This window comes from Sarcophilus harrisii, chromosome 2 (assembly GCF_902635505.1).
Source record: "Sarcophilus harrisii chromosome 2, mSarHar1.11, whole genome shotgun sequence".
NCBI classification, from domain to species: Eukaryota; Metazoa; Chordata; class Mammalia; order Dasyuromorphia; family Dasyuridae; genus Sarcophilus; species Sarcophilus harrisii.
In genome coordinates this window covers 485,518,739-485,546,325 of record NC_045427.1, presented here as the reverse complement: position 1 = coordinate 485,546,325, position 27,587 = coordinate 485,518,739, and the positions used below count along the sequence as shown (strand labels likewise).

General features: G+C 43.3%; 1 protein-coding gene across 5 annotated transcripts in view; it reads right to left on the bottom strand.

Annotated features, from left to right (window-relative positions):
• The window catches only part of ADAMTSL2 (ADAMTS like 2), an 89,861-nt gene that overhangs the window by 38,708 nt on the left and 23,566 nt on the right, over nt 1-27,587 (bottom strand). For 2 of the 5 annotated variants that reach the window (XM_023494331.2, XM_023494334.2), the window contains exons 1-6: nt 7,505-7,613; nt 7,154-7,255; nt 5,058-5,169; nt 3,548-3,690; nt 2,729-2,804; nt 1,089-1,191 (exon numbers count right to left, since the gene is read on the bottom strand). In XM_023494331.2, coding sequence (XP_023350099.2) covers nt 1,089-1,191; nt 2,729-2,804; nt 3,548-3,690; nt 5,058-5,169; nt 7,154-7,255; nt 7,505-7,584 — 616 coding nt within the window. In that variant the 5' untranslated portion in view covers nt 7,585-7,613. Of the gene's footprint in view, nt 1-1,088; nt 1,192-2,728; nt 2,805-3,547; nt 3,691-5,057; nt 5,170-5,266; nt 5,413-7,153; nt 7,256-7,504; nt 7,614-10,286; nt 10,426-14,424; nt 14,582-26,640; nt 26,696-27,587 lie in introns of those variants that run through there. The other 3 variants (XM_031949427.1, XM_031949428.1, XM_023494333.2) reach the window with 3 other exon arrangements.

The following is a 27,587-nucleotide window of genomic DNA, read 5'->3' as shown; positions in this document are numbered from 1 at the left end:
TCTATTTTCCATTCTTCTGGATCCCTTCTCTCAATACCACATCAACTGGCACAGAAAACTGAGAGGTAAGAAACAGCATCGTTAAAACAGACACAAGGCTTAATGGAGGGATGACATTATAACCTATATCAAATTGCCTACCATTTCTGGAAAAGGGTAGGAAAAAGATAGTGGGAGAAAAATTTGGAACTCAAAAACTTGTAAAAAATGAATGCTGTAAATTGTCTTGACATGTAATTAGGGGGAAAAATAAAATATTATAAAGAAAAAATGATGAGATGACACTGGACAGGAAACCAGAAAACTTAGGCTTTGAATCTGGATCTACCACTAACTCAGTGGCAGGAATCTGGGCAAATCCTCAGAATCTCTGGACATCAGTTCCTTCTTCATAAAACAGAGACCTTCAATTATAGGATCTCAGACTTAGAGTTAACAGGGATTTCAAAGGCCATCTGGGGGGTCCATGAATTTAATTTTTTTTATATTTTTATAACCAATTTCCAATGTGATTAAGGCTTTTTATAATCCTATGTATTTAAAAATATTTTTTCTGAGATTTATAGGCTTAACCAGACTGCCAATAGAATCCATGACACAAAAACAAATGAGAATTGCTATTCTAAACCAAACCCTTCATTTTACAGATAACCGAGGCCTGAGAGCTGATATGACTTTTCCAAAGTCTCATAGGCTATGGAATCATCAGAAGTGACTTTTTAAAAAACCCAGATCTTCTTACTCCACAATCAGAGCTCCTATAATAATCCCTGCTCTTCAGATACCATAAGACTATTCAGAAGGTCAAGTAATAAAATGCATGTGAAAAGTTCTTCAAAAAAGTATCAACCACCCTCTACGTGTGAAATAGAAATGTTTGTAGCCCAAGACAACCTCTTGCTGCTGGAGCTGTGTGAACTCTAACCATCAATGTACTAAAGATTTCCAGATTCCACATTGGCTCTGGTGTGGAGCAGCCCTCTGACTAAACACCTGAAGTCAAGGAGGAGGCTATGAGATGAGCTGACCCCTCTCTCTGAAAGAACTGAGGACCTACTAGCATTGTGAGACAAGGAGACTCGTGTTACCAGGGTATAAGGGTTTCCATTGATACGTCCTTCCATTGTACACATGGGAGTTGAAGGATATGCACTGCTCCTCCCTGAAGCTTCTTCCATCAGAAGGACACTCCTAAAAGGAGACACATTAACAACATCCTGGTGAGAAACAGTTTCCAATTCTTTGTGATCCCTTTTGGGATTTTCTTGGCAAAGTTATCAGAGTAGTTTGCCATTTCCTTCTTTAGCTCATTTTACAGATGAGAAAGCTGAGGCAAACAAGGTTAAGTGTCTTGCCCAGGATCACAAGTGTCTGAGGCTGTATTGGTTTATACTCAGGAAAATGACTCTCCCTTTCTTTAGGACCTGCGTTCTTATCCACTAAGACAACCTGTTCTAATGAGAAAACTAGACAAAGACAACATGAAGAGACTCCCAAGAAAGCAGGCAGATCAGGTAGCCTTTCTCTTAAAGAGAACTGCTATTAGAAAAGGCTAAGATTTGTCGTGAAGCTTAGAAGAGCTCATCCAGGATTGGGAGGTAGAGAAAAGGCACCACAAATCCAGCCTCAGATACTTAGTAGCTGTGTGATACTAGGCAGGACACTTAATCTGTCCGCCTCAGCTTCCTTGGCTGTAAAATGTGAATAATGATAGCACCCACTGCCCTGGATCTCAAATGAGATGATGTTTCTAAAACACTTAACCTAGTGCCTGGCACATAATAGGTACTTAAACACTTGCTTCCTTCCATATTTAAAATAAGGATCTTGAAATCAAATTATTTCTAAGGTCTCTTCCAACTTTAATATTCTGTGTCCTAAGATCCCCTCCAGCTTGGACATATGTTCTAATGCCCCCTCCAGCTTTGGTGTTTTGTGTTTATTTGGCAAGATGACACAACTACTGGGTAAATTCAGTGGAAAATGAAAAAGAGTCAGTTACCAGTTTCCTGCACACACACACACACACACACACACCTCCCCATTTCCTCTTTGGATTGGTATTGTAAGGACTATTTAAAATGAAGACTTCCTTCCCCAAGCCTATTCTGGGAATGAAGACACCAGAGCTTCTTGAACAGGTATCAGATCACCAAAGACTCTAACAATAATAATAGTTTCTATTTAAATAGTGCTGTGAGGTTTGCAAGCACTTTCTATGCTATCCCATTTGATTCCCCCACCAACCTTTATGAGACAGGAGCATCATTACCCACTTTTCAGATGAGAAGACTGAGTAGGGGAGGGATTTACCTGGAGTCACATAACTAGGAAAGGCCTGGGACAGAATTCCAAAGTCAATCCTCCCCTCCTTTCTCATCTGCCCCGCCACCCAAGGCCCAGGGAGGGAAGTCATGGCCCATGGTGGAACCACAGACGCAAAGAGAAGGAAAAGCCCTTGCTGGTTCTCTCACTGCTTTGCTCTCACTTTGTTCTGCCTTGTCCACCTGTGACTTATTTGGAACTTTGTGATACAGTCTCATTTCTATATAACTTTCCTGCCAGATGGTAAGCTCCACGAGGGCAAGCTTTGCATTTAGACTTAAATAGACGCCTGCATGGAGCTGACTGGGAAGGGGAGAGGGGTAGGGTTGGGCGCCTGGACCTCCGGGGCCCGGCGGGGCTGCCGTTAGCGGGACAGGTAAGGTGGAAGCCAGCCCACTCCTACCTGCACTTTGCACAGCTGGTGCCTCTTGGAGGTGCCCGTGCAGGTCTTGTTCCCGAGCCCCGAGACGGACTTCCTCCTAAACAGAGAAGCAGAGGGTCAGGTACCACGGGACATCGCACCGGACTTTCTGAGGATGTCTGGGCCAGGAATCCGCTTCAGAAGAGACCATAAGTCCCATCCCAACCACTTGTGGGTGTCTCCATGCCAAAATCCCCCCCCCCCAGCTGGACCAGGATGGACTCCTCCATTCCCCTCCTCTCCAGAAGCGGGCCTGCCACTCTGGTTTGTCCCTGGGGCCTGGCCTGCGGAGGGAGAGCCCGGCTCCCTCGCTCAGGTAGACCATTCCGCTGTGACTCTTAAGGCCGCTGACTCCTCGGCCGGATTTGGGCAGTTGTCTAGAACTGGACCAGCCAGGGAGGGGAGAGGACCAGACCCTGGTGTCCTCCAGCCACGATGGCGGCCTCTGCTGTAACCGGGGCAAAGCTATGGGGCTGTCGGTGCCCTTTCCACACAGACGCACTCAGACAGCCTCCCCCAGAATAAAAGTTCCTGGTGCGGAGGCACTCTTATTTTGGCCTTGGTATTTCTCGCTCCTGCCCAGAGCGCAGTAAATACTCCATAAAGGCCTGTAGGATTGTGTGGAACTGAATTCTTTCCTCTTGTGGGCTGATGGATGATCCCTTAAAGCCAGCCCCACAGGGGACGGGACGGGAGCCCCACAGGACGCTCTCTCACAGGCCAACGAACAGAGAGCCCCAAAAGTCCCAACCCTGTGAGGAAGCACTTTTCCCTGCCTCCCTCAGCGCCGGGAAGCCCTACCTCTGCCGAAGACAGTGTCTCTCCTGAGACTTCACCCCTCCGCCACAAGTCCTGGTGCAAGCCGTCCACTTGGTCCACTCTCCCCACCAGTAAGCCGTGGCGTCTGCTCCTTCTTCTAGGCTATTCGAGGTCTGGGCATTACCCTGTGCAAGAGCCCCCCACACCCCCGCCCCCAAGAAGTCCCCTGTCAGGAGAGAAGGACTCAGAGACACGGCAGGAAGTCCCACCAGCAATTCTGTTCCCAGCAGATACCCCCCCACCAGGGCCTCCGAGATAAAAAGGCAAGCTCCCCTCTGATCTACACAGCCAGGCTCCGGGTAACTCACTGGGAATCCAGACCAAAGACATAAAACACTGTCATGTCCTTAACACACCCTGGATCTTGACAGGCCTTCTCACCCAGAGTTGAGTTGTTGTGATTCTCACTGAGAAAATCCAGGATCTCTACCTGTGCCCTGAAACCTTCTGGAATTCCCCAGCCACCCGACTCTTCCCCACCGCCACCTATCCCCAAGCTACCTCCTCAAAACTTAATGCAAAACCCTCAAGCCAAGTTAACCCCTCGGCCCCTAAGAGCTGCTAATGTAAGGGCTGGGGTGGGGACTGTTGTTGCTGGAGGGAATTAAAGACTTGGCAGCATGAAAGGCAGCAATGGTCTGGTTACTATTACCTGGCAGAGAATATTAACCATGACATGATTGAGCCTGAGAAATGAAGAAGGGAGCTGATGGCCGGCATGAGAGTGAACACTTCCTCATTGGGGGTCCATTGGAAGTCCCCTTGCCCCCATGGAGAGGCTACAAGTAGTTCTTACTACATATTTAATTCTTGACCCCCTTCTCATAAGATAGAATGGAATCTCAGTTCTGTTGGACAGGTTTCTGCCCAGGAATGAATTCTCGTAATTCATACATATCCTGACTGGTTCCAACACCACCATTTGAAAAATAGAAAGTTCAGCCAATCAATGCATTGTTTGGTCTAACAATGGATTTGACTGACTTTTCCATCCAATTGACTGATCTGGGGACTAAACTGACCAGAAGAGCCAAGCCTGAACAATTTAGAGCTGGTTGGCATTGAACGAATAATCTAGCCCACTTCAGTGTAGAAAATGAAACCCAAAGGGCCCCAAATCATGGGGCTGGTAAGCAGGAGGGCCAGGGTTCAAATCTAGATCCTCTTAGACTACAATCCTGTGCCTTTTTCACCACATCATATAGGTTGTGACTGTGTCCCTCAGGCCCTACTACCCTATGCCAAAGAACCAGATCTCAGAGGAATACATAACTCCCATCAAAAGCAATCCTTCCAAGCACCCTGAAAAATTAGTGAAATCAGGGGAAAAGGCTGGATATCTGGATAATTAGCCAAAGGTTTTGTTTGCTCGTTTTGTATTTAACTGAATAGACTCACTGTCTTTTTGCATTTGCAAAAGGCACCTTCCCTCTTTGATGACTTTCCAAGGTTGGGGGCTTTTGAAAGCAGTATAGGAAGCTTCTCTGCTCACCTTAGCCATAACAAGCATGACATTCCCAGCCACCAGCACCACAGCCAATAAACCCTTCAATGGAGACCAGGTCAAGAAACCCCAACCTGAACGGTGCCATCCAGCATCCATCCTAGAAAGAACAAAACCAACATAACACTGAGTAAGATGTTATTTGCTCACCACTGACCAGAGATACAAAAGAGGAAGAGAAAACACAAAACCCTTACCAGGGGTCCAGATACTGAGCTCCCCACCCTACAACAGAAGATGCCTTGAGTTGCAATCTGAATAATCATCCAGACATTTGAATTAAAAAAGCTAAGTCTTGTTTATCTGTCCCCATTCCCTACCAAACCAACCTACTATAAACAGAGTTGATGACTTAGGAAAAACACAATCATATGGAATCATCTCTCCTCCCCTCCCTTCCTCAAAGAACCAATTATGAGGCAAAGAGGGGGGAGGGAGGTGCCTCAGAGAGGGAAAAGCCAAGTATCTAAAGGTTGGATTGTACACAGTCTGATGAACTGAGCCTCAATCGTCCTGAAGAGCTGGTTCCCAGACTCTGAATGACTTTCATTATGCCCATCCCAGTGGGGCAGGAGGTTTCCAGACAAGGAGCCGGCTCATTTTCCCAGGTTTCATTTCAACTTGAAAGTGGCCAGTTTCTGGGTGAGAGAAAAGCCTACAAAAAGCTCAGGGCAATACTGACCAGCACCATTTCCTCTCCCCCTTTTTCCCAAGCCAGGCTCTCATCTTCCCACCCTGGCCCCAGCAGGTGGGGGAAACCTATTTCATGGCAGCAGAGAAATGCTGAGCCTCTTGGGAAGAAGGAGGTGGAAGTGCTTTTCATTCCTGGCCAATGCTGCATCTCTGAAGGGTATTTTCAGGCAATCCAGGAGAGGAAAGAGCTGAAAGGATCTCTTTTGTTCTGAGAACTGACCCTCTCCAAACCATCCAACTTGGAACAGTAGAGGATTTAAAAATGAAAGGAACCCTAGAGATCATCTAGACCAATTTCCCTGTTTTACATAAGAAAAAGCTGAAACCCATTGAGGCACAGTGTCTTGCCACACTGGCAGTAAGTAGCAAAGCTAGGATTCAAATCCAGGTCCTCAGGCTTTATTCAGTGCTCCTTCTACTGCCCCAAGTTGGTTCTCCAACTTCCCAGTTAAAATGTAATAGTCTCAGACAACAGAAATCCCCAGGACTTCCAGTGTCAACCTCATTGCACCCCATGAGCAGCTGCAGAATCCCAGAAAAGGCTCCCCAAAGAAACCTTATCCCTAGGGGAGTTTCCTGAATCCTTGGGACCCACTTCACTCCCCACCATACTGCCCACCACATCTGGCAAACCTCCGCCATCCAGGGAAGCATCCACACATATCCCCATCCTTCCTTGCCCCAAAATCTGGTTTCCAGGCCACTGGACTCATTGCCTAATTGGAGCCCAGTGCTCCTGGCTGGCTATCCTGGAGACAGGTGCCGGAGACGGGCTTACACTTGGTTTTCATTAAGGCTTCCAGACGCCGCTGGCCTCCAGCCAGAGAATGGCTCGCTCTGGATCCATCCCTCTTTGGGGTCCAAAAAAACCAACCAGAAATGTTTCAAATGAAAGTGAAAGCCACAAATCTACAAACCCCAGGGCCCCACCGGATCCTGGTGGCAGCGGGGGAGGGGAGGCACCTTAGCATCCAGTTCTGAGAGTTATTTTGGTCCTTATCCTCCACCGCCCCCCCAATCCCCTCTTGGCCTGAGCCTAATGCCTAGAGTTATATAACTGCCTTCAAACACATACACATACACATACACACACAGACACTTTGATTTCTAATTACACTTCTGCATTTCCTCCAAAGTGGGGCTAGAAGGACAGTTCTCCCCTGTCTCACCTCCCACCCCAAGATCCAGCTAAGAAGTATCCTCTGCATATGTCCTGGTCCTGGGGCAGGGTCTCCTCGACTTTTTTTTTTGAATAGGGGCTGGGGTGGGGGCAAGTTTCTTAAGGAAAAATCAAAATGTGTGTTTCTCAATGAGAAGAGGGAAAGCTGGTGGGGATATGGGGACTTTGGGAAATAGGGAGAAAGAGGGGAGAAGAGAGAAATAAACCATACCTGGCCCAAAGGCAAAGTGTCAGCAGGTTAGCAGGGGGGGGAGGAGGCAGGAGATGTTCCAGACACCAGGTGCGAGCTTGTGTATGTGGGGGGAAGAAGGGACTGAAAAAGGCAGCAAAAGCAATAAGAATTCTCTCTCTCTCTCTCTCTCTCTCTCTCTCTCTCTCTCTCTCTCTCTCTCTCTCTCTCTCCTTCCTTCCTTCCCCTTCTCTCTCACTCTCTTTCTCTTCTTCTCTCTCTCTTTCCTCTCTCTCTCTCTTCTCTTCTCTTCTCTCTCTCTCTCTCTCTCTCTCTCTCTCTCTCTCTCTCTCTCTCTCTCTCTCCCTCTCTCTCCCCTTCTCTCCCTCTCACCTCCTTCCTCTTTCTCTCCCTCCCTCCCTGTCCCACTTCAATGGGCGTCCAAGAGAGTGGGGGTTTCCAGGGAAAGGCATTCAGCCCCAGTGGCTCTCTCGGCTGTGTTTCCCTGCCTTTATAGCTGTCAGACAGACTGGGAGGAACTCACACTTCTCACCCTGCTGCTCCCCCCCCACCTCCGCCTGGCTCACGCTTTAACCCACTCTGCGCCTCTGGACCAGGGCCAGCCACAGCTGCCTGCTGACTAGAGTAGCCAAGAAGACAGAGAGGAGAGGAACATATGTATCTGTGTCTCCCTATATTCTCCTCCAATCGCATACCCCACCTCAAAATCCCAGGCTCCCCAAATAGACCTGGAGAAGGGGAAAAAGGGAGTGAGAATTTTGGAATTATAGAACATGAAGGCTATAAGAAACAGGACTCAAGAGATCGAGTCCAGTTCCATCATTTTGTAGATGGGAAACTGCAACCAAGACAAGGAGCACGACTTATCTAAGGTCACACAACTAGTTAATGACACAGGAAAGACCAGAAACCAGGTCTCTTCATTGTTCTATCTGCTACAATATATGGCTTCTATTGAGAATGACTCTCAGTCTCAGTCCTCTGAGGAAGGGGAATCTGTGTCTTCTTGGGCATGAACAAGAAAGGCTGGGAATTTTGGGGGAGAGCACTGTGTGCAGAGAAATGAAGGCTGTATAGATGAGGCCTCTGGGTGGTCATGGGAGAAATTTGTGGGTTTCCTAGAGGGTTGACAAGAAAAATTGTGGACAGGCAGCAAATAAAAAAATTGGACCAATTGGGAAGTGATCAAGGAGTCTCCCCTGAGTCCTCAGGGCTAGTAGGTAAAAGTAAGTGATGGAAAGAATGTGGGTACTGCCCTGCACCCCAGTGACAGAAGGAAAGAGGCCAGATGAGGACTTCTGGGTGTAGGACAGATGTTTTCAAGGCAGCCAGTCCAGACTCTGTTATTACACAGGACTGGGGTGGGGGCAGGGGGGAGATTAGGAATTCTCTGCAGATGTTTAGCACCAATTTGGCCCTGGATGAGGCAGTGCTGGGCTCATGCCAGACGGGCAGCCCCTGGACAGTCTAGTCTTCGATGCCAGCTCTTTGTTATTCGTCTCTGAGTCAGACTTTATAAAACACACACACTTTCACGGTGAGTTTGTGCTGAGGAGCAAGACTGGCTTAAAAGCCCCCAGGAGACTGGATTCCATTTTTAATGATCTCTAATTCCTCCTCTCCCACCCCAGGGAGCTAGTTCCCTCCGCAGAATCAAGCACCTTCCTTGGCTTCCCTACCAGACAATCCTAGACTTATCCAGATGCAGGTGAAGAAGTCCTCCCAAGATCATTTGCTCCATCCACTAGTTGCCATACAAGGGATCACCTAAGCTAGCCGCCTTCAAATATTCCCCTAATCTGATATCATCCTCTACCATTTTGCAAACTAAAGCACCAGAAAAGTGAATATTACTATCATCATTATTAATTATTCTGCCACTACAGAATTTGTGCTTTGAGGATCATCTGCCTGATGTCCTCTTGGGGGAGGATGTCTGGGGAAATTCCAGAGTCAATAAAAAGAATCACAGAGATTCTACCATTTAAAGTTGAAGAGAGAGACAGAGACAGAGGCAAAGAGAGATATAGAGATGGAGAGATACAGAAAAAGACAGAGAGGCAGACAGAAAGAGACAGAGAGAAAGAGAGAGAGAAGAGAAGAGACACACACAGAGAGAGAAAGAGACAGAAAGAGAGAAAAGAAGAAAGACAGAGAGAGATAAAGAGACAGATTCAGAGACAGACAGACAGACAGATAGAGAATTGTTCAATGGTTCAAATTGCATCTGAATCTTTGTGACCATGTAGACAGGGTACTGACTGTCCATGGGGTATGGTAGTGCTTTGCCATTTCCTTCCCCAGTGTATTAAGGCAAACAGAGGTTACATGACTTGGCCAGGATCACACAGTCAAAGTCTGGATTTCAACTTGGCTGTTTCTGATTGAGGGCCCAGTACTCCATTCATTGAGCCATCTAGAGGCCACATATGGAGAGTATCTTTAGAGAATCCAAACCCCTTATTTCAGAGGAAGTTGAGAGCTGAGATTTGAATCCGTGTTTTCTGTTCCTGGTCCCCCATGAGATCAGACAGTTAAGCCTGACAGGAGCTCCTTCTCCCATTTCTGCCACCCCCTCGCCCACTCTTTCTTTGGGGCATTTGAGACAAGTACAACAATATGGGAGCCCCTTCCCTGCCCTCCCTCCGCAGCAGCGTCAGTCAGAGCCCTGCACGCCACCCCTGGCCCAGAGCCCCACGCCTATTTTTGGCTTAGAGATCCACAGTTCCCCCACATGTTCAGTGACTAATGTATTCCCCTGGGTGGTGCCTCAAAGCTGACCAACTAAAACATCACCAGTCTCCTGTAGCCTTCACGCCGGGACAGACTCTGGGGACCAGACCTCCAGAGAGCCAGACCTGAGCCTCATCTCCCCAGTCCCTGCTGCTGTTACCTTGTTGTGGGATGTTCAGCAGGGCTGGAAGGTGCGGCTCCCCATGGCGGTCATCCTCTGATAACCACCTTGTGGGGCAGAGGAGACTCTGGGTGCCCTTCTAGCAAACAAATTTATGTGACCACAGACACCATGATTTTGGAACCAGAATGGATCTTATTCATAGAGCTCATATACAGCTTCTTTAGCTCATCATATAGCTTATATAACTCATCTCACTCATTCTAAAGAAAAAAGTAAGACTCAGAAAAAGGAACTCACCTCCCCAACATCATGAAGCTGAAACTAGGGCCAAGATCTCTTCTCCCCAAGCTCTAGAACTTCTGAATTATCTTCAGGGTTTTCTGATGCAACAAAATAAGAAATCTCCCTGCAGCGTTCTTGATGAGTGATCCAATCTCTAGTTGAAGACCACCATAGATGATCAGTTAGTCAGTCAATCAATTAGTAATTATTAATCACTTATGTTTCCATGCATTGTATAAGCACCGTGGATCCAAAGAAAGGCAAAAAAAACTCCACAGTCTCTGACCTCAAAGAGTTCACCTTCTCAACACGAAAAAAAAAATTGTACACACAAGATATTCAGAGAGCTCACCACTTAGCGATACAACCTATTCTTCTTCAGAATAACTCTGCTGGTTGGGAAATTTTTGTTTAGATCTGCCTCTGTGCATTTAAAACCACTACTCCTCATTCTTCCCTCTTGAAGCTAAATAGAACAAACTAATCCTTCTTCCAAATGATAGATAAATACTTGAAGAGTGCTCTTATAACCCCCTAAGTCATCTCCAGGCTAAACATTCCCAAATCTCACTCCATTCTGGCCTTCTAGAAGGCATTTCTGTTTAATCTATTAATTATTTCTAAGGATTTAGAGTTAGGAGTAGAATAGATATAAGGAAAAGATTAGGAAATCTAAAGACCCAAGAGCCCTTCAAGATCTTGAAAGCCCTTCATGCCATCATCCAGGAAATACAGTCAAGTCAAGTCAACAATCATTTATTAAGTTCCTATTAGGTGCCAGACACTCTAAATAAACAAGATGATGGCTCGGTGCAGTAAAGAGCGCTGGATGTGGTGTCAAGGGACCTGGGTTTCAGATCCTATTTCTGCCATTTCTACCTATGTGAGCTTGTACATGAAACAGTGAAAAAGCCCAGAAGGCAGAAGTCCTGAGTTCAGATCCCTCCTCAGAATCTTACTACCAATAAAATCTTCTCTGTCTCCTCTGGTGCTTCTCTATCCAAGCAATACCCATTAACAATGAGTGTCCCTCCAGATTCTCTCTTAAATTCTTTTTTAGTTCTATACAATGTAACTCAGTGATCTCTTTGACCCTTGGGTTCAATTTTCATCTCTATGCATATTTATATAATTATATGTATATTATATACATATCTGTTCATATGTACATATATACACACACAAGCACATATAGCTCTACCAATACAGTCAAGAATCACCAACACCTCTGGGACATTTTGTACTTGATGTGTCTTGTGGATATCTTGAACTCAATATGTCCAAGTGAACTTTGTGATTATCATCTTAAAAATACTGCCCTCTTTTACATATATGATCATCTTAAACATAGTTCCATATTTTCATGTTGTCTAAGAAAAATCAGACCAAAAGGAAACAATGATAAAGAAAAAGCAAACAAACAAAAAAAGGTAAAAACACTATGCATCCATTTATATTTGTCTTCATAGTTCTCTCTCTGGATGTGGATGCATTTTCCATTCCAAGTCTATTGGAATTGTCTTGGATCACTATTGTCGAGAAAAGCCAAAGTCTATCTATCATAATTGGGCATCACATAATCTTGTTGTTATTGTGTACAATATTCTTCTGATTCTGCTCACTTATTCAGCATCAATTCAGGTAAGTCTTTACAGGTTTTTCTGAAATTAGCCTGCTCATCATTTCTTATAAAATAATAGTATTCCATTATATTCATTTACCGTAACTTATTCAGCCATTCCCCAACGGATGGGCATCCACTCAATTTTCAATTAACCTTACCCTTTTCTAAACTCCCCATTACTGTCAAGGTCATCACCATGTTTCCACTGACCCAGGTGCACAACCTCAGTGACATTCTCATCCCATCACTCTCCCTCATCCTCCATACAAGCAGTTACCGAATCTTGTCCTTTAAGCCTTCAGAATCTCTTATATAATCCACCTTTCTCTCCACTCATGACTAAACCAGCAGCTCATTACCACATGTGTGGATTGCTTTCTATAGGAGCCTTCTCACTGACCTCCTGGCCTTAAATTTCTCCCTCCTCCAAGCCATCTTCCACTCAGCTAATAAAATTTTTCAAATATATAGGTTGCTCTTGCCATCGAATGGCTTCCCACTGTTTCTGTAGTTGTTGTAATTATTATTTGATCATTTCAGTCATATCTAACTTGACCCCATTTGGGATTTTCTTGGTAATGATCCTGAAGTGGTTGGCCATTTTCTTCTCCAGCTCATTTGACAGATGAGGAAACTGAGGCAAATAGGGTTAAAGGATTTGCCCAGGATTATATCTGAGGTTGGATTTGAACTCAGGAAGGAGAGGCCTCTTGCCTCCAAGCCCTGCATTCTATCCAATGTGTCACCTAGCTTCCCCAGATTATTTGTATATAAAATCCTCTGACTTTGAAGCCCTTTCAGAATCTGGCTCTTTCTTCCATTTTTTTCACTTTCCTACCCTCTTCAATCTGGGTACCCTGGTGTTTTCTAACATCACACTCTATTGCCCATTGCCATGCCTTTGTATAAGCCATTCTCAATATCTAGAATGGTCTATTCCTTCATTTTCTCCTCTTTATTTCCCTGGCTTCCCTCAAGACTCATCTGAAGTCTTTCTTCAGGACGCCTTTCTCAGATAGTGTTCCATCTAGTTTGTAGCTAACTTGTTTGTAGCTGGTTATTCACATGTTCTCTCCCTCATTTTCTCAGACTATGTTCCATCTGGTTTGTAGCTATCTTGTTTATGGCTGGTTATTCATGGGTTGTCTCCACCATTAATTAGAATGTAAGCTCCCTGAGATCAAGGACTTTTTAGGCCTTACTTTGTATCCCCAGTACTTAGGACAGTGCCTAGGAGACACTTCACAAATGCTTGTTGACTGGCTGACCATTGGCAAGTCACTTAACCTCCCTGGGACTCAATTTTCTCATCTGTAAAATGAAGGGGCTGAGCTAGAAGGCCTCAGAGGTCACTCTGGTTCAAAATTCAAGGTGCATTAACAAAATCTCAATGCAAATAACTTATCATGATTAAACTAGGGATCTGATTCAATTGTACTAGGACTTAGCATTATAGAGCTAAATCTTTGGAAAGTTTCATCCCTCTTATCAAGGCTTCAGTCTTGCTCTCTTGACTTTAACTTAAGTCGAGGAGCTTCAACACACATTTCCTTGAGTGGCAGATCAACTCCTGAAAGACCTTGGTGACCAGACCTTTTGGAAATCAGACCATGAGGTGTATCTTCCCAGCTCACTTTAGTACTCACTAGGTAATCCTCAGGCCACTAGAACTCTCTTTCCAAGGATTTCTATTAATAGAACTTTTAGTCATTGGATTATGTGCCAAGATCCTTTTTACACAGACCCATCTACTGGGAGCTCTTTGGGGTTGTTCAAGAGAGGGATTCTCCATCCGTTGATTACCTTACTAACATGAATGATCCTGGAGCTCAAGAGTGGACTCCCATTTCTTCTGTCATCCAATCAATAAATGTTTACTTAGCATAAGCTGCATATCTGGTCTTTTAAAGAACCTCAGGAATACAAAAATGTAGAACAAATCCTTATCCTGCAAGAATGAACTAACTATTGCAGCATTACTGGAAAGAGGAAAGTTGCACATGAACAAATAACTGAGAAATAAGGACCTCTGTGCTAAGTGCCAAATGAATGGGAGAGACAGTAGGTGCCCCATGTCTTCAGGAGAGAGAGAGCAATCAGATTTAGCTGGAATTGTTGGGGAAAGAGGAATCTATTCCTAATTCCTAAAGGCTAATTTGTAAAGGAAGTGAGATTGGAGCTAGGCCACAGGGAGTCATTGAAATTGATTCAAGGAGCAAAAAGAATGCCGCATGTAAAGCAGGACTTTAGGAAGATTGCTTTGGCTCATTCTTCAAGATGATCCTTCTTCCCCTTAATGCCTAAATTCCTTTTCCAGCTTCCTTCCAGGTACTAGGCAGGCACATGGGAGTGATGGGTATGATGTTCTTCCTTCAATTCTCCTGATGAAAAACATGAAATTCATTCATTCACATGCATCAAGAACAGAATAAATCTCCCTCCAACCAGAGGGCAGGTGGTGACCAAGAGGAAAGATATACAACAGGGGATTCACAGATCAGCCTCCTGCTTTCTCTTTAAAATCCTCACCTTATTGGGGAAAATTCCACAAGGCAAGGGGTCTGTCCACACAAGTGCCCATCCTTATCAAGGACTTTGGGACCAGCTCCTCTTTCCCAGATTCCAAAGAGTCAGTCTGTCTGGGCACAGTGGTGCATTACAGGATTCCGGGGGAGATGCTCCTTCACTAAGGAAGGAAAGAAATAATCATTTATTAAGTACTAGGAATTGTGTTAAGTGCTTCATAAATATTATCTCATTTGATCCTCCCTAAAAGGTAGATACTATTATTATTCCCATTTTACAGCTGAGAAAACTGAGTTTAAATGACTTACCAAGGTCACAGAGCTAGTAAATATCTATTTGATGCTGACAAATGGATTTGAACTTAAGTTTTCTAGACTCCAGGCCCAGAGCTCTATCTACTGTGGCAGTGGAATTAGAGGGTCAGAAGGCCATACCTGTGGGTCTCTTTAAACAAGGAACCCCTTTAAAATTTAAACCTTTCCCAATAGTTTGAAAAGAGAAAGAAATCCAGAAAAAGATGACAAATCAAAAATGTGGTACTGTAAGGAGGAAGTTTGAATTTTCACCCAAGAGAAATCAGGTTTTAAATAGGAGAAAGAAGGGGACAGCTTGATCCAGGTAAGAGAAAAATATCCAAGAAAGACCAAGTACAACAGTGTCAAATTCAAGGAGATGGCTTAACTAAAAATGGAAAGTCCCAGTGGGACGAGAGAAGGAACAGCAACAGAGACATGGCCAATTAGGCAATGGAAGGAGCTGTGCTCTGTGTGTGAGTCCCTGGGGGCTCAGTGCTCAGAACTGGACAAGCCTCTGGAAGGATTAATGCCTGAAGTAGATGGGCTGACCGGTCCCAGCAGGCCCCACCCTGACCAGGTGGTAATGCTACCCAGAAGCCATAACGCCAGGAGGCTGGTGCCCTGCTTTGCACATCATGTGCTGGGACTACTGCCAAGGAGTTGTTCATTCACCTGGTGTGACCCTCAGTAAGAACAGCTCAGCAGAGTTTTATCTGGTCAGAGGGACAGTCCCATGATGGCAGACCAAAAGGATTTCAGGTCCATAATTCTGATGGGTGGGATCTCTCCCCAGTCTCCAGACCTAGAGTTCTTAGTGGGATCCTACTATGCCTGTGGGTCCTTTGGGGTCAGACAGCAGAGACAAAACCCCTGAGCAATCGAGCCAACCTTACCTTCCAGAGTTGAGCCAGGCCATAATTTTTATTGTTGTTCTTCAGTGGTTTTTTCAGTAGTCTGACATTTTATGACCTCATTTGAATTTGTTTGTTCATTTGTTTTTTGGCAAAAATACTGTAATGTCATTTCCTTTTCCAGTTTATTTTACAGATGAGGAAACTGAGGCAAGCAGGGTTAAAAGACTTGCTCGGGTTCACACAGATAATATCCATCTGAGACCAGATTTGCTAGGCCCAGCCCAGAACTCCATTACTGTGCCATCTAGCTGTCCTAGACTTTAATTGCCAGGCTTTGATTCACCTGCTCAGCAGTACAAACTATATATCCTGACCCACTGGAGTTGGAGGAGGTGGATGGAGGGGGTGGGAGAGGGGTAGGAAAGAGAAAAAGAAAGAAAATCCTCAGGGATTTGTTTCTAAACCTCAAGCACATTGGCCAATTTGGCAGAGTCACAAAACATTTGCTATGCTCAGTACTGGAGACACAGGAGACAGGTTGGGTATATTAGGGAAATCCTGATGAACTTGGTGAGATTTCAGAGGGCAGATCTTTATTTGGTGGCATTTGAGGGGTACCTCCCAATGAAGGATAGGCATGAGCACTGGCACCATGAGAGCTCACTGGAAACTCTTCTCTTAATTCCAATTCTTTCTTTCTCCTAATTACTTCCTATTTATCTGTATATAACTTGCTGGGGATATATTTGTTTGCATGTTATCTCCCCCATTAGATTGTAAGCATCTTGAAGTAGGAACTGTGTTTTGCCTCTTTTTGTATCCTCCTCACTTCGCACAGTGCCCAGCACACAATAGATATTTAATAAATATTGATTGATTGAATGTTTATTGATAGGTCCCCAGTGACTGATGTTTCTTCCAAGTTGATTAGTGCCTGAGAGTTAGGGAAATAAACCTGTTAGAGGAGCCTCCCCAGTCTTTATGGTCTATAAAAAACAAAGTAATGGGAGGGGGGCTCTCTTTCCTTTCGGTACCTCATCTTCATTTTTTTCTTGTACCTTATTGCAGAATAAGACAAAATAAGGGACCAAGATAAGATAGCCCCCTTTCCTCTTTCTTATCCCAGAAACAGTTAATGGTGACTTTCAGGAGAAATGTAATGAACTGCATGTGATTGATTACCAAGCCAGTCTAGGAAGGGAACTCAGAGATCTCAAATTTCTGACTGCCTTCTGATTTTTTGTTTCCTTTTATGGACACAATTAAGAAATTACAATGTCTGAGAATCAACTTTCCCTGCTTCATAAAATGGCAGCAGCTAGGTCTCTGAAGAAACACGTGGTAGAGGAAGTCACATGCTTACATGCAAGCCAGGTAGACTTCCCTCCTCTGGGGGCTTACCTGGGGCATAGATCTCAGTTCTAGTGTAATGAGACTGTGCACAAGCCCAGCTCATTTGGGAGATAGCAGGGTTCTACTTCTGGGAGAGGACATTCTGTATTCCCCTACCATGGGGGTAGACATTGCTTGAGTAGCCTGGAAGACTTCAAACTACCAGAGTAGGATAGCTTCGGTCTCTCACCAGCAGCACTCAAGAGATGAAATGGGGGTCAGAGTGAAGGCACCATTCACTCCTAACCTGGCTATCCTACACTGAGCTGAATAGAGGAGAAAAGTTGCCTTTTCCTGTTCCCTTTTAGGCCTTGGGGCCCCAAGAACGGACTTGAAAATAGGGTCTCTTTTGTTTGTTCTTTTCAGATGTGGACACAACCAGTAGAGTCACTAGACCCAAGAGCTCAAACCATGGCGACATTGGAAGCAGGATTACTGGCCATCTGTTGCTGTCAGCCTAGCAGTGAAGCCCTGAGAAGCTCCCTGTAGCCCAGAGGGGCTTGGGACCATGCTACATAGGACCTGAGCTAAATTGTAAACGTAATCCCTCTCTCCTATGCAGAGACTGTAAAAGGAGATTATGTACCCACACGTTGGAGGGGAGAAATGTTTTATGTGTTCTTATTATACCTTGAAAGCTTATTATAGCTTAAACCTTTGCTAAAGCTATTCTGATTGTTGAGTAAATGGGACTGAGGTAAAGGGGACCCCTAAAATTGTAGGAACACAAACAGTGGAGGCCTGAACTAATGGCAAAGGCTGGGCACTTAAACCTTGTTCAAGATACCAGAGAGTCTTAAGGAGGAGAAAAATGGAGCCAGATCCATATTTAGGCAGAGAGGGCCAAAGTAAGCATCTTGACATTAGAGTTTGGTCACTAATTTCCTCAGGAATAATTTCCTTAATCCTGTGTCTATTGAGGAAAAGGAAAATTGCCAATATGGTTCTTGTAGCTGGGGGAGTAAGTACCATGTTATGAGGGAGAGGGAGACAAAAGATCTGGATCTTGTCTTTTATTGCCATGACTTGCATGACTAGTGCAGTTCTAACGGGAAGGGATGACTTGATCTCCAGTCCCCAATTGGATGAAAGTATATGTTTGTTCTCCAAGGTAAATGTTATGGGTTATACAAATGTCTTAGGTGCTTCCGTTTTTCTTCATGGATTCCTATAAATCTTTTGCATCATGCACTTCCTAAGTAGGTGGAATAAAATCAGTCCATACTCTATCTTTAATATATCTTGCAAATTCTTGATACCCTGAGTGCCTATGTGAAAGTTGGGGATCTTGTTACTCACTACTGGGGAAATCTAGACAGAGTTATATTATGAGTATATTTATAGATGTTTCTTTTTTCCCCTGAAGTAATCCAGGTGAGGGCAATGGACCAAAGAGAAAAACTGACTCTCTTTGGTCAAATCCTTCAAATACCAGGTCCATATGAGCCCAGAATCTGGGGAAACTGGCCTGGGCCATGGGTCGCACAAAGAGGAAAGGGAATATGATGTCTTCCTTTGAGAAACTTACAGTTTGAAAAAAAGGAATAAACCTAATATACAAGATAGATTAGGTCTAAGGCAAAGAGAGTTCCAGACAGAGTTCTGTAGGAAGCTTTAAGGAGTAGAATTCACACTGAGCTGGGGCATTCAAATAGTAATAAAAGTGGATCTCAGAATTTCCTGGTCTTTCTTAGGATAGCCTGGTACTACCTTTAAGGAGACTGTCCAGTAGAACAATAGGGAGACAATGGACCAATTAGCCCTTTGAACTTCAGTACAATAATAGGAATACTCCCTCCCACCCCCAGCAGGTCAACTCTCTGACATCTCAAAGTATTAAAGGTCAAGACTATTCAATTCAATGCTTATTTTATCTCTAAGTACTTGAATCTCAGAGCAATCAGTAGAGTATAGAGGAGGTTGTCCTGGACTAAGAATCAAAAGACCTATATCCTGATACTAACATATTTCAAGACTTGTTATCAAAAATTCCATTTTTAGCCATTCAATAACATTGCTTGCTCTCACCCCCTTTGTGTTCAAGTGGACTCCCAAATCTTTTTTTTCATATCCAAAATTCTTTCCAGATCTAGAATTCTATGACTTTAAAAGTAAGGTTATGAGAATAGAAAACATAAGTTAAGTGATGGATTAATGTTGATTAATAATATCATATTGATGTGTTGAATGATTTAGGCAGAGACCAGTCCTCCAGAAGATCTGAAACCTTTGCTGGATGACATCACTATCTAAATATAAACAAGAGTCAGTGGCCTATGAAATGCATATATGCCTGGGGTGGGCTAAGGAAGGAGGGTTCCAGAGACAAGAAAGGAGGTCCAGAGCCTGAACGCTAAAAGATAGAACCAGGTAGATATGGGAGAGTGTTCTACAGTCTAATCAGGAACAACTCCAAAAGCACTCAACAAAGAGATATGGGACTAGACCTCTAAAAACCAACCAGCCCAAATCCGGGAGTAGGCACCCGAACAGAGTATTTACAGAAATGGGTTGTAAATCCACTTTGGCTCACACTCACAATTTCCAGCCTCTACCCAAAGCCAACTTTCCGCCATTTATTTTCCTCCGGGCTGCGGCCTGGATGCTGCCAGATTGACAGTCCCCATGAGAACATGGGCAATAAGTGAAGTCATTCCCAGGAGGACTGGCCCTGGAACCCCAATGGGTATCCTAGAATTAATTGCTAATAGCTTGATGTGAAGACTTAAGCAGAACACATCACTTCTCAAAGGCTTAATAAGAAGTGAGAAAGTTTATCCAAATAATCACCAATCACCAATATCTCCTCCTCCTGTTCTAAAACTATTATGAGTTTCTAATTAATTTCAAATGAAATCTAGTCACGGAATCTCTAAGTTGGAAGGGATTTTTGGAGTCCTCTAGTCCAATCCATACTCCCCCAGGAATTCCATCAATAATACCCCCCATAACTGGTCATCTAGTTACTACATAAAGACCGTCAATGGCAAGCAACCTCTACTACCAAGGCAACCAATTCAACTTTTAGACAATTTTATTTGTTTTGAAATTTGCCTTCACGTGCCTTCACATTGGGCCTAAATAGGTTTCTCTAAAACCTATGCCTATTATTACTAGTTCTGAATAACTTCTATATGTTTTACAGTTGTCCAATGTCCTCCCAAAGTTCCCATTATCTGAATGAGGGGGAAGATGGTGACATTCTTTCAAGATGAGCAAAGAGCTCTTTCCCCATTTTCAACCCATATACTTTGAAGTGTTAGATGACTAAAAACAGTTAAAGTCTTTTTTATCAGGAATAGTACATTTTTAACAGGGAAAAACCTTTCACCAAAGGCATGAAACTCTACTGGTAAAATGTCAAGCCCTTCCAATGGGAAGGGATAATTAGGGGAAGATCAATTAAAATGATACATATAGGTAATGGCCTGGTCTCTGTCTGAATCAAGGGTAAATTTTCTCTCTATCACAGCTTCCACCATGGGAGAATCATAGGACGGGGTCAAAGCCAAAGCCAAAAAGACTTTTCAAACTCCTATAGTAATAGAAGATTCCAACTCTAGGAGAGAAAGCTTAGGTTGTCAGGTGCCCACCCAGGAGGCCAACAGGCCACTAAGAGGATCATGCTTTCCACAGCAGCAACTGTAGCTGAGATTGTTTTCCCCAGCCAATCATTGGAATTTTATAAGGTCCGCAGGTGGTTTGGCAGGCCCTAAGCCTGTCTGGGAGGCAGGCACTTGAAATAACAAAAGCAAAGGTTAATGATTTCCCAGAGGGCTTGAAAAGCCCAAAAAGATATTTTGAAAATATCTGTGGCTCCCTTCTTTTCCTAGGGTCCCAAAGGATTCTTCTTCCCAGGTAGCATCTTTCTCCTAGGAGGTTGAGCAAAAGTTCTGTCCAGTACCATCTGTCCATCAGTAAAGTATAAGTGATTACAAATGACCAATGCTTGCTTAACTCTCCTGGTACCTTACTTGTTCCCTCACTTACAAACACAAAATCCTAAAATTAAACTTTGAATAATTATAATTAGCATTGATACTTACATCACTGATCTAATCTGAGCCTCAAAATCCTGTGAAGTAGGTATTACAATCATTATTCACTCCAATTTACTACAGAGGAAACCAGAACTCGGATTTGCCCATACTAACTTGTGTCAAAGACAGGATTTTGACTCAGATCTTTCTGCTTTTATCTCTTTAAGGAAATTTTACATGTGGAGAAACTGAGGACAAGAAATGGAAAGGAATTTGCCCAAAGTAGGAAATTATGTCCTTTTTAGTAAAAATTAGTAGTCATAATTAATTTCATTGTACTGACTAACTTAGCTTTGAAACTTTGTCTCTAGGCTTCAGTTTTCTCACCTGTCAAATGAGGGGATTGCATTCTGAGGTTTCTTAACAATCCCTCTGGGACATCTATGGATAAATTTCAGGAAATCTATGACTTGGATGAGAACAAAAAAAAAAAATCTTTAGTTTCACTAATCTTTCATTTCCTTTTTGCCCTGTTTTATTTTATTCTTTTAAAGCAATATTCTAAAAGGGGGTTCGCAGGTTTCCCCAGACATTAAAAAGGATCACTCCTAATTATATAGACCCCAGGATCCTCACTAAGTCTGAGATCCCATAGACCTGTTTCTCATTCTAGTGTAAAGGTGTCAGTAAATCAACCAATCCTCTTTCCCTTCTGATTTATCTTTGGGACCAAAGCAGGGCAAGGCAAGCAAGCTCCCCGTCTCCCAGGCAGCCCTTCCGAGCAGTCAAGGTATCCAGAGGCTCGTCTGGAAACTTGCATCTCACTAGGACTCTCCAGGTCCCCATCCACCCAATGTGGACAGAGCAATGAAGGCCAGAACAGAGGGGACTAAAACACTAAAGCTCCGAATTCCAAGAAAACAGATGGAGCAGCTGGTCCAGGCTAAAAATGGGAAAGGCAGACAGACAACTGCCCTGAAAGTCAGGAGCGAGGTTTGAGAAATTCCAAGCATTTCTATACCTCCATAAAACACATCCCCAGGCCCAAGTGTGGACGTGGGGTGAGAAAAGAAGGGAGGGGGAAAGAGGAAATACAGAGGGGGAAGAAGGAGGAAAAACTGGGAGGGAAAGACCAAGGGACGGAGCCAAAAAGCAACAGAGTTCAATTCGGAACAGCATGCATAACTGGCCATTCCTGAATCCTCCCTGATTGCTAGTGCAGGTTCAATTAGTCTTCGCCACCCTACTCTTCCCCTCCCCAACTCTGCCCCACCTCCAGGCCCTAAAGGGTTGTCCCCAAAGGAAATTCCCATTGGGCCAAGCGCCATCTGGTGGTCAGAATGAAGGAGTAATCTCCAGGTCTCCCTCTGGAGCCTGATTGTGTCCGGACTCTGCTTTCTCATCTGCACTGTGGTCATCAGCCTCAAAAACTGCGAGCTGGCCCGGCCCCCTGGCCACTTGTAGCCCCACGATCAGATTTCTGTCCCTTTATGCCTGCTGCCAATCAGTCTTGTTTCCAGCATCCACCCCTGGCTATTCTGCCACTGCAGTGGAAAGAGAGCTCACTACTGACTCTGTAGTCGGGAAGCCTGGGTCCGAGTTTCAGCCCATCTGTTTTCCCTCCCTGCATGACCCTGGCCGAGCCATTTCCATTTTGTGAAATTTAGTTTTTCTATATGAGAAAACAAGGGAGTTGGACTAAATGAATATTGATCTGCCCCATTGAGCTATAATTCGGCGCTGGACCATCTGATGCTCTAAATCCTAGACTTTGCTTCCAAATAGTGCAGGCCAATCTGACATTGTTAGGGAGGACAAAGTTGTTCTCTCATTGAAAGGATATCTGTCTTCTACTGCTGTCTCGCACAGAGTTAGTTACCACAGCTTGCTGGGACCGTCCCCAAGAGGTTAGGTCCTAGACAGAAGCCCCTCACGCCAGCTGGCCCACAGACAGCCTCCCCAGTTCCTTGCTGCTGCCCTGTGCTCACCCACCCACCTCTCTCAGGGCCATTCTGGACACCCCTGCTTTGTCTCCAAACACTTAGGCTTTGGTTTGTCTGCTCCTTTTTAAATAGGAGGTCTAGAAGCTGAGCTAAGACCACTATTTCTAGCCACCTGTCTCCCCCCTTCTCAGGCCTAGCTCTCCACCACCCCTGTTCTCCCTAATCGTTGTAACATATGTGCATCTGGAATTTTTTTCCTCCCTTTTTTCCCTTCCTGAGCCTACAGCGCTGGCTCCCACCTCACACCAGGCCCTGGGGTTTACAGCTGTGAAGAAACACATGGCGTATAGACAGAGAGAGGGAGAGAGAGAGAGAGAGAGAGAGAGAGAGAGAGAGAGAGAGAGAGAGAGAGAGAGAGAACCAACTGTGGAATGTTTTCTTGCTGCTGAGCCCCAAGTGTGTTTTATAGTTCCAGAGAAATTTCTCCACCATTGGCCAGTCCTAATGCCTGTTGGCCAGTCCCGGTTCCTCACAGCACAATTCTCACTCTTGCAGGAAGCTGAAGGGGGTGGCTAGGCCCTGGGTACAGCCTGGAAATGGAGGATGGGATACGAAGGGGGAAGGGGGGTAATTGATGGCCTTGAACTTGATGAGGCCACTGGAGTTTCCCCTGTCAAGTGACACTAACTTTTTAATAAGATATACAGGCATTATCTTTCTGGGTTTGGGTTTTTTGTTTTGTCTTTTACTTTGTTTTGCTTTTCAGAGAGAGCTAGTGCTGCTAAGAATCGGTGCTAAGTATGCTATTCTTTCAGTTTCCTTTGGGATTTAATGTGACTTGGAAATTGTCACTCATCTGCATCCGGTGAGCTAAAAGCAGTATCCAAGTAGCAAAGACTGCTGAAACAATGAAGTGAAGAAGGAAAAAGTACCATTTTTGTCCATGTGGTCAGCAAGGCTAATTCTGGGAGGAGGCAGCTTAGCAAGAAATGCAGGTGTGTTGATAGACTGTCTACTTATCCACAAAGTACCTTTGTTAGAATTTCCATGATCCCCTTCTCCTATCTTCCTGGCACATCTGAAATAGGTGTCAGGCCCAAGAGATAAAAAGCAATCAACCTGACTGTGCCCATTTGTCCCTGGAGCCCTCCCAACACTGATTACTATTTCAGACCTAGGGTCACCTGAGGTAACACGTTAGGTAGTGGCTCAGCTATGTTACAGTCCTGCTGAGGATATGGCAAGAACAATCTTTGCTCCACACTCGCTTATCTTCCATTCAATTTAGTCCAGTTCAACAAACATTTATTAAGTATCCACTAAGTGCCAAGGCCCCTACTAAGTCACCTACTAAGTGAGGATACAAATTTTAAAATGAAACAATTTCTGCCCTCAAAAAGCTTATATTCTACTAGGGGATACAACATGTAGACCATGGTTCTCAAAGACTGTGCCAAAGCAAGTTTCACTATGTGTGCCAGGAATTTCTGGATATTATGTTATTGCAGATAAAAGATAATTTATAAATAATTTCGTGTAATATAAATGTCAGTCACCCACCCAACATAGAGAGTATGGGAGGCATAATATTTACAAAATAAGCAAACTAAGTGTCTTTTACATGAATGCATTAACCTCAAAACATCTTAGATCTTGAACTTGAAAAGAATTCAAGCAAAAATAACTTTTACATTAAAAAAAAAACTGTGCATGTGTGACTCTCCCAACTGTCTTGTAATGTTGCCAACTTAAATATTCAATATACTACAATTTCTCACAGCAAAGCATATTGCATCATGAGCAAAAAAAAAAAAAATAAAGCTTAAGAACCAATGATGTAAAAAAAAAAAAAAAAAACATTGATGTTGGTAGATAAGTGTAATTAGTTCCAAAGCCCATTGACATAGGACCTCTTCCTCATTGGTAGAGATGAGAGCTCCTGCCCTGAATGAGAGGTTCCACCTTCTTCAGTCTTCTGCAAGATTCTTCAAACTTCCAGTTATCTGGAGCTGATAGTCTCCATCATGTTCCTATAGCCAATTTGCTCCAGTAGAGAGAGGGAAGATAGTCTTTCAATCTGTCTGTCTCTCCCTCCTCCCCCTCCTCTGAGTTACATCTTTATATTTTCTGGTATATATTGTCTATGTATATCTTCTATGACATCTGTTTTGCTTTAGTTTGAATAAATGGGTTTCTTTGCTATTCACTGTGTGTTCTTTGTAGAACTGATACTAAGCAGAAAATGGATCAAGCCTTGAATCTAGAAGTTGGGGTTCCCTTCCCCCCAATAATGAGAAACAGCAATCAGAATTTAAATTGATCCCCCTGGACTAACAATATTTAAGGGAGAAGATAGATACACTTCTAACCTGGCACCCCCTCTTTCTGAGAAGAACAGAGTTGCCTCAGATCTCAACTTGTTTCTTCTTCTGGCAAGAATTAGTCTCCCTTGGAGAAGGGTGGAGAGAAAAGAAGCTAAAGATGTCACACAACACTCCCATCCTACATATAGGGAGACAGCTACATGTGGATCCTCACAATGCATGGGGCTCTCCTCAAAAGTAAATATAAGATACAAATAAATACAAAGTAATTTGGAGGAGCAGGATAACAACTTATCAAGAAAGTGAAATCAAGAAAGGCTTCTAGCAGAAGGAGGCACCTGAGCTGAGCCATAAGAGAACTTATGGTTCCCAAAAATGGGGGAAATGAGGTTAAGTATTCTAGACATGGGCGACAGACAGGGCAAAGGAATGGAAATAGGAGATAGAATATCCTATGTTGGGAGTGGCTGTTTGATAAAATCTAGATTGCACAACAGTTTGTAATACATAATAGATCCAAGAAGGATAGGTTAGGGCCAAATTTTAAAGGGTTTTAATAAGGAGCCACTGATGTTACTGGCTTATATTCAGGGATATGCTGGAATTTGCTGTCAAATTTTCGAAATGAATATGTGTTAGAAATCAGTAAATCCTACAAATCAGTTTGATTTAATGTTTTATTAATTATCTGACTTAAGAAAGTGATGGAAAAAATGTTAATAATGCAGATTAAGGTTAAAAATGTGAGCACTTGTTTTTTCTTTCAGAAAGCCAGTTGTTAAATGCTGAGCAGCATAGCACTACCTACATAGGACTGAAGAAGAAGGTGGGAGGGAGGAAACCCTGCTTCTGTCTCTTTATGTTGATTCTAAAGGTACACCTAATTCTACTGCCTTCTTAATTTCCTACTGCTCCTATCTTCTATCCCAGACTAGTGGACTTTGTCACTATTCTTTGCATCTATTATTTTATTCATACCTCCTTACTTTTGTTTATACCATTTTTCCCACCAGGATCATCCTCCCCACTACTTTCTATCATCCAACGCCTATCTTTCCTTCAGTGTCCAACTGCATAAAATCTTTTTATTAGTTTCTGCCAATGAAACTAATCTCTACTTTTTCTGACCATCCATAAAATTTAGTCCTTTTCCTTTAATTTGGCGCTTGGTTAGAGTCAACTTAATACATTTTCTAGCATTATTCTCTCTTTTGGCTTTCATTTAGATTGTGAGAAAGGATCATGTGATCATTGATAATAATAATAATGCTAGCTGACATATCTATAGTACTGAAAGATTTGCCAAGTGCTTTGAGGGCATTTTCTCATTTCATCTTTTTTGATTATCATCCACAAAATTAATCATAACATTAGGCCTATTGTTGGTTCCCAATAATTATATAAATGAATAAATCCCTAATTAATTTTACCTTGCAGTCACAGAACAGGAAATCAAAAGCTGGACCTCAAGGCTTCAACTGGATCCTGGAAATAGGCAAAAGAGGAAGAAGAAAGCAAATTATTCCTCATTTTGCTTTATTAAACCATCTAAACAAACATCTATTAAGCATTTACTGGTTCAGGGCCCTGTGCTAAGTGCTATGGGAAATATAATATAGCAATAGAACAAACATTTATCAGCTGTTTGCAACTTCTATAAGTAGAATATTGTGCTGGGCTCTGAGGGAAATGAAAAAGTTTTTAAAAAGACATATTCCTTCACCTCAGGAAGCTGGCTGTCTAATGGGGAGTGAGGTCATAACTCAGGTAACCAGGGGAAACTGCACTGCAGAGTAAGTGCATTAGAAAGTCACAAAGCTGGTCAAAGATAAAGCTTGAAAAAATCCAGGCTATTAATTACTATATGAAAAATTACTACAAATAACTAATAATTAGAAAAATGCACATGAAAACTCCACCATGGTTTCACCTCACACTCAGCAAATTCCAAAGATGGAAATGGTCAGTATGGAAGGAGCTGTGAATGAGAAGACAGGCCCACTAACACAATGACGGTGGAGCTGTGAATTGATTTAACCAATTGTAAAACAATTTGAAATTAAGATAAACAAAAATTAATCAAAATGTTCATTACTTTTGACTTGATGCAAGGATCTTAGTACTAAAAGAGATTAAAAAAAAAGAAATACACATTAAAAAAATAAAAAGCAAAAAGCAAGATCCCCCATACAGCAAAATAATCAGGGCAATATTTGTCTTTGTAGTAGCGTAGAAATGGAAACAAAATAAATGCCTATCAATTAGAGAATGGCTAAACAAATTGAAAGCAGTGGAATATTTCCACGCTGTAAGAAATTATGAGTATGAAGAACTCAGAAAAATAGGAATATTCATGTGAACTCATGAATAAATGAGT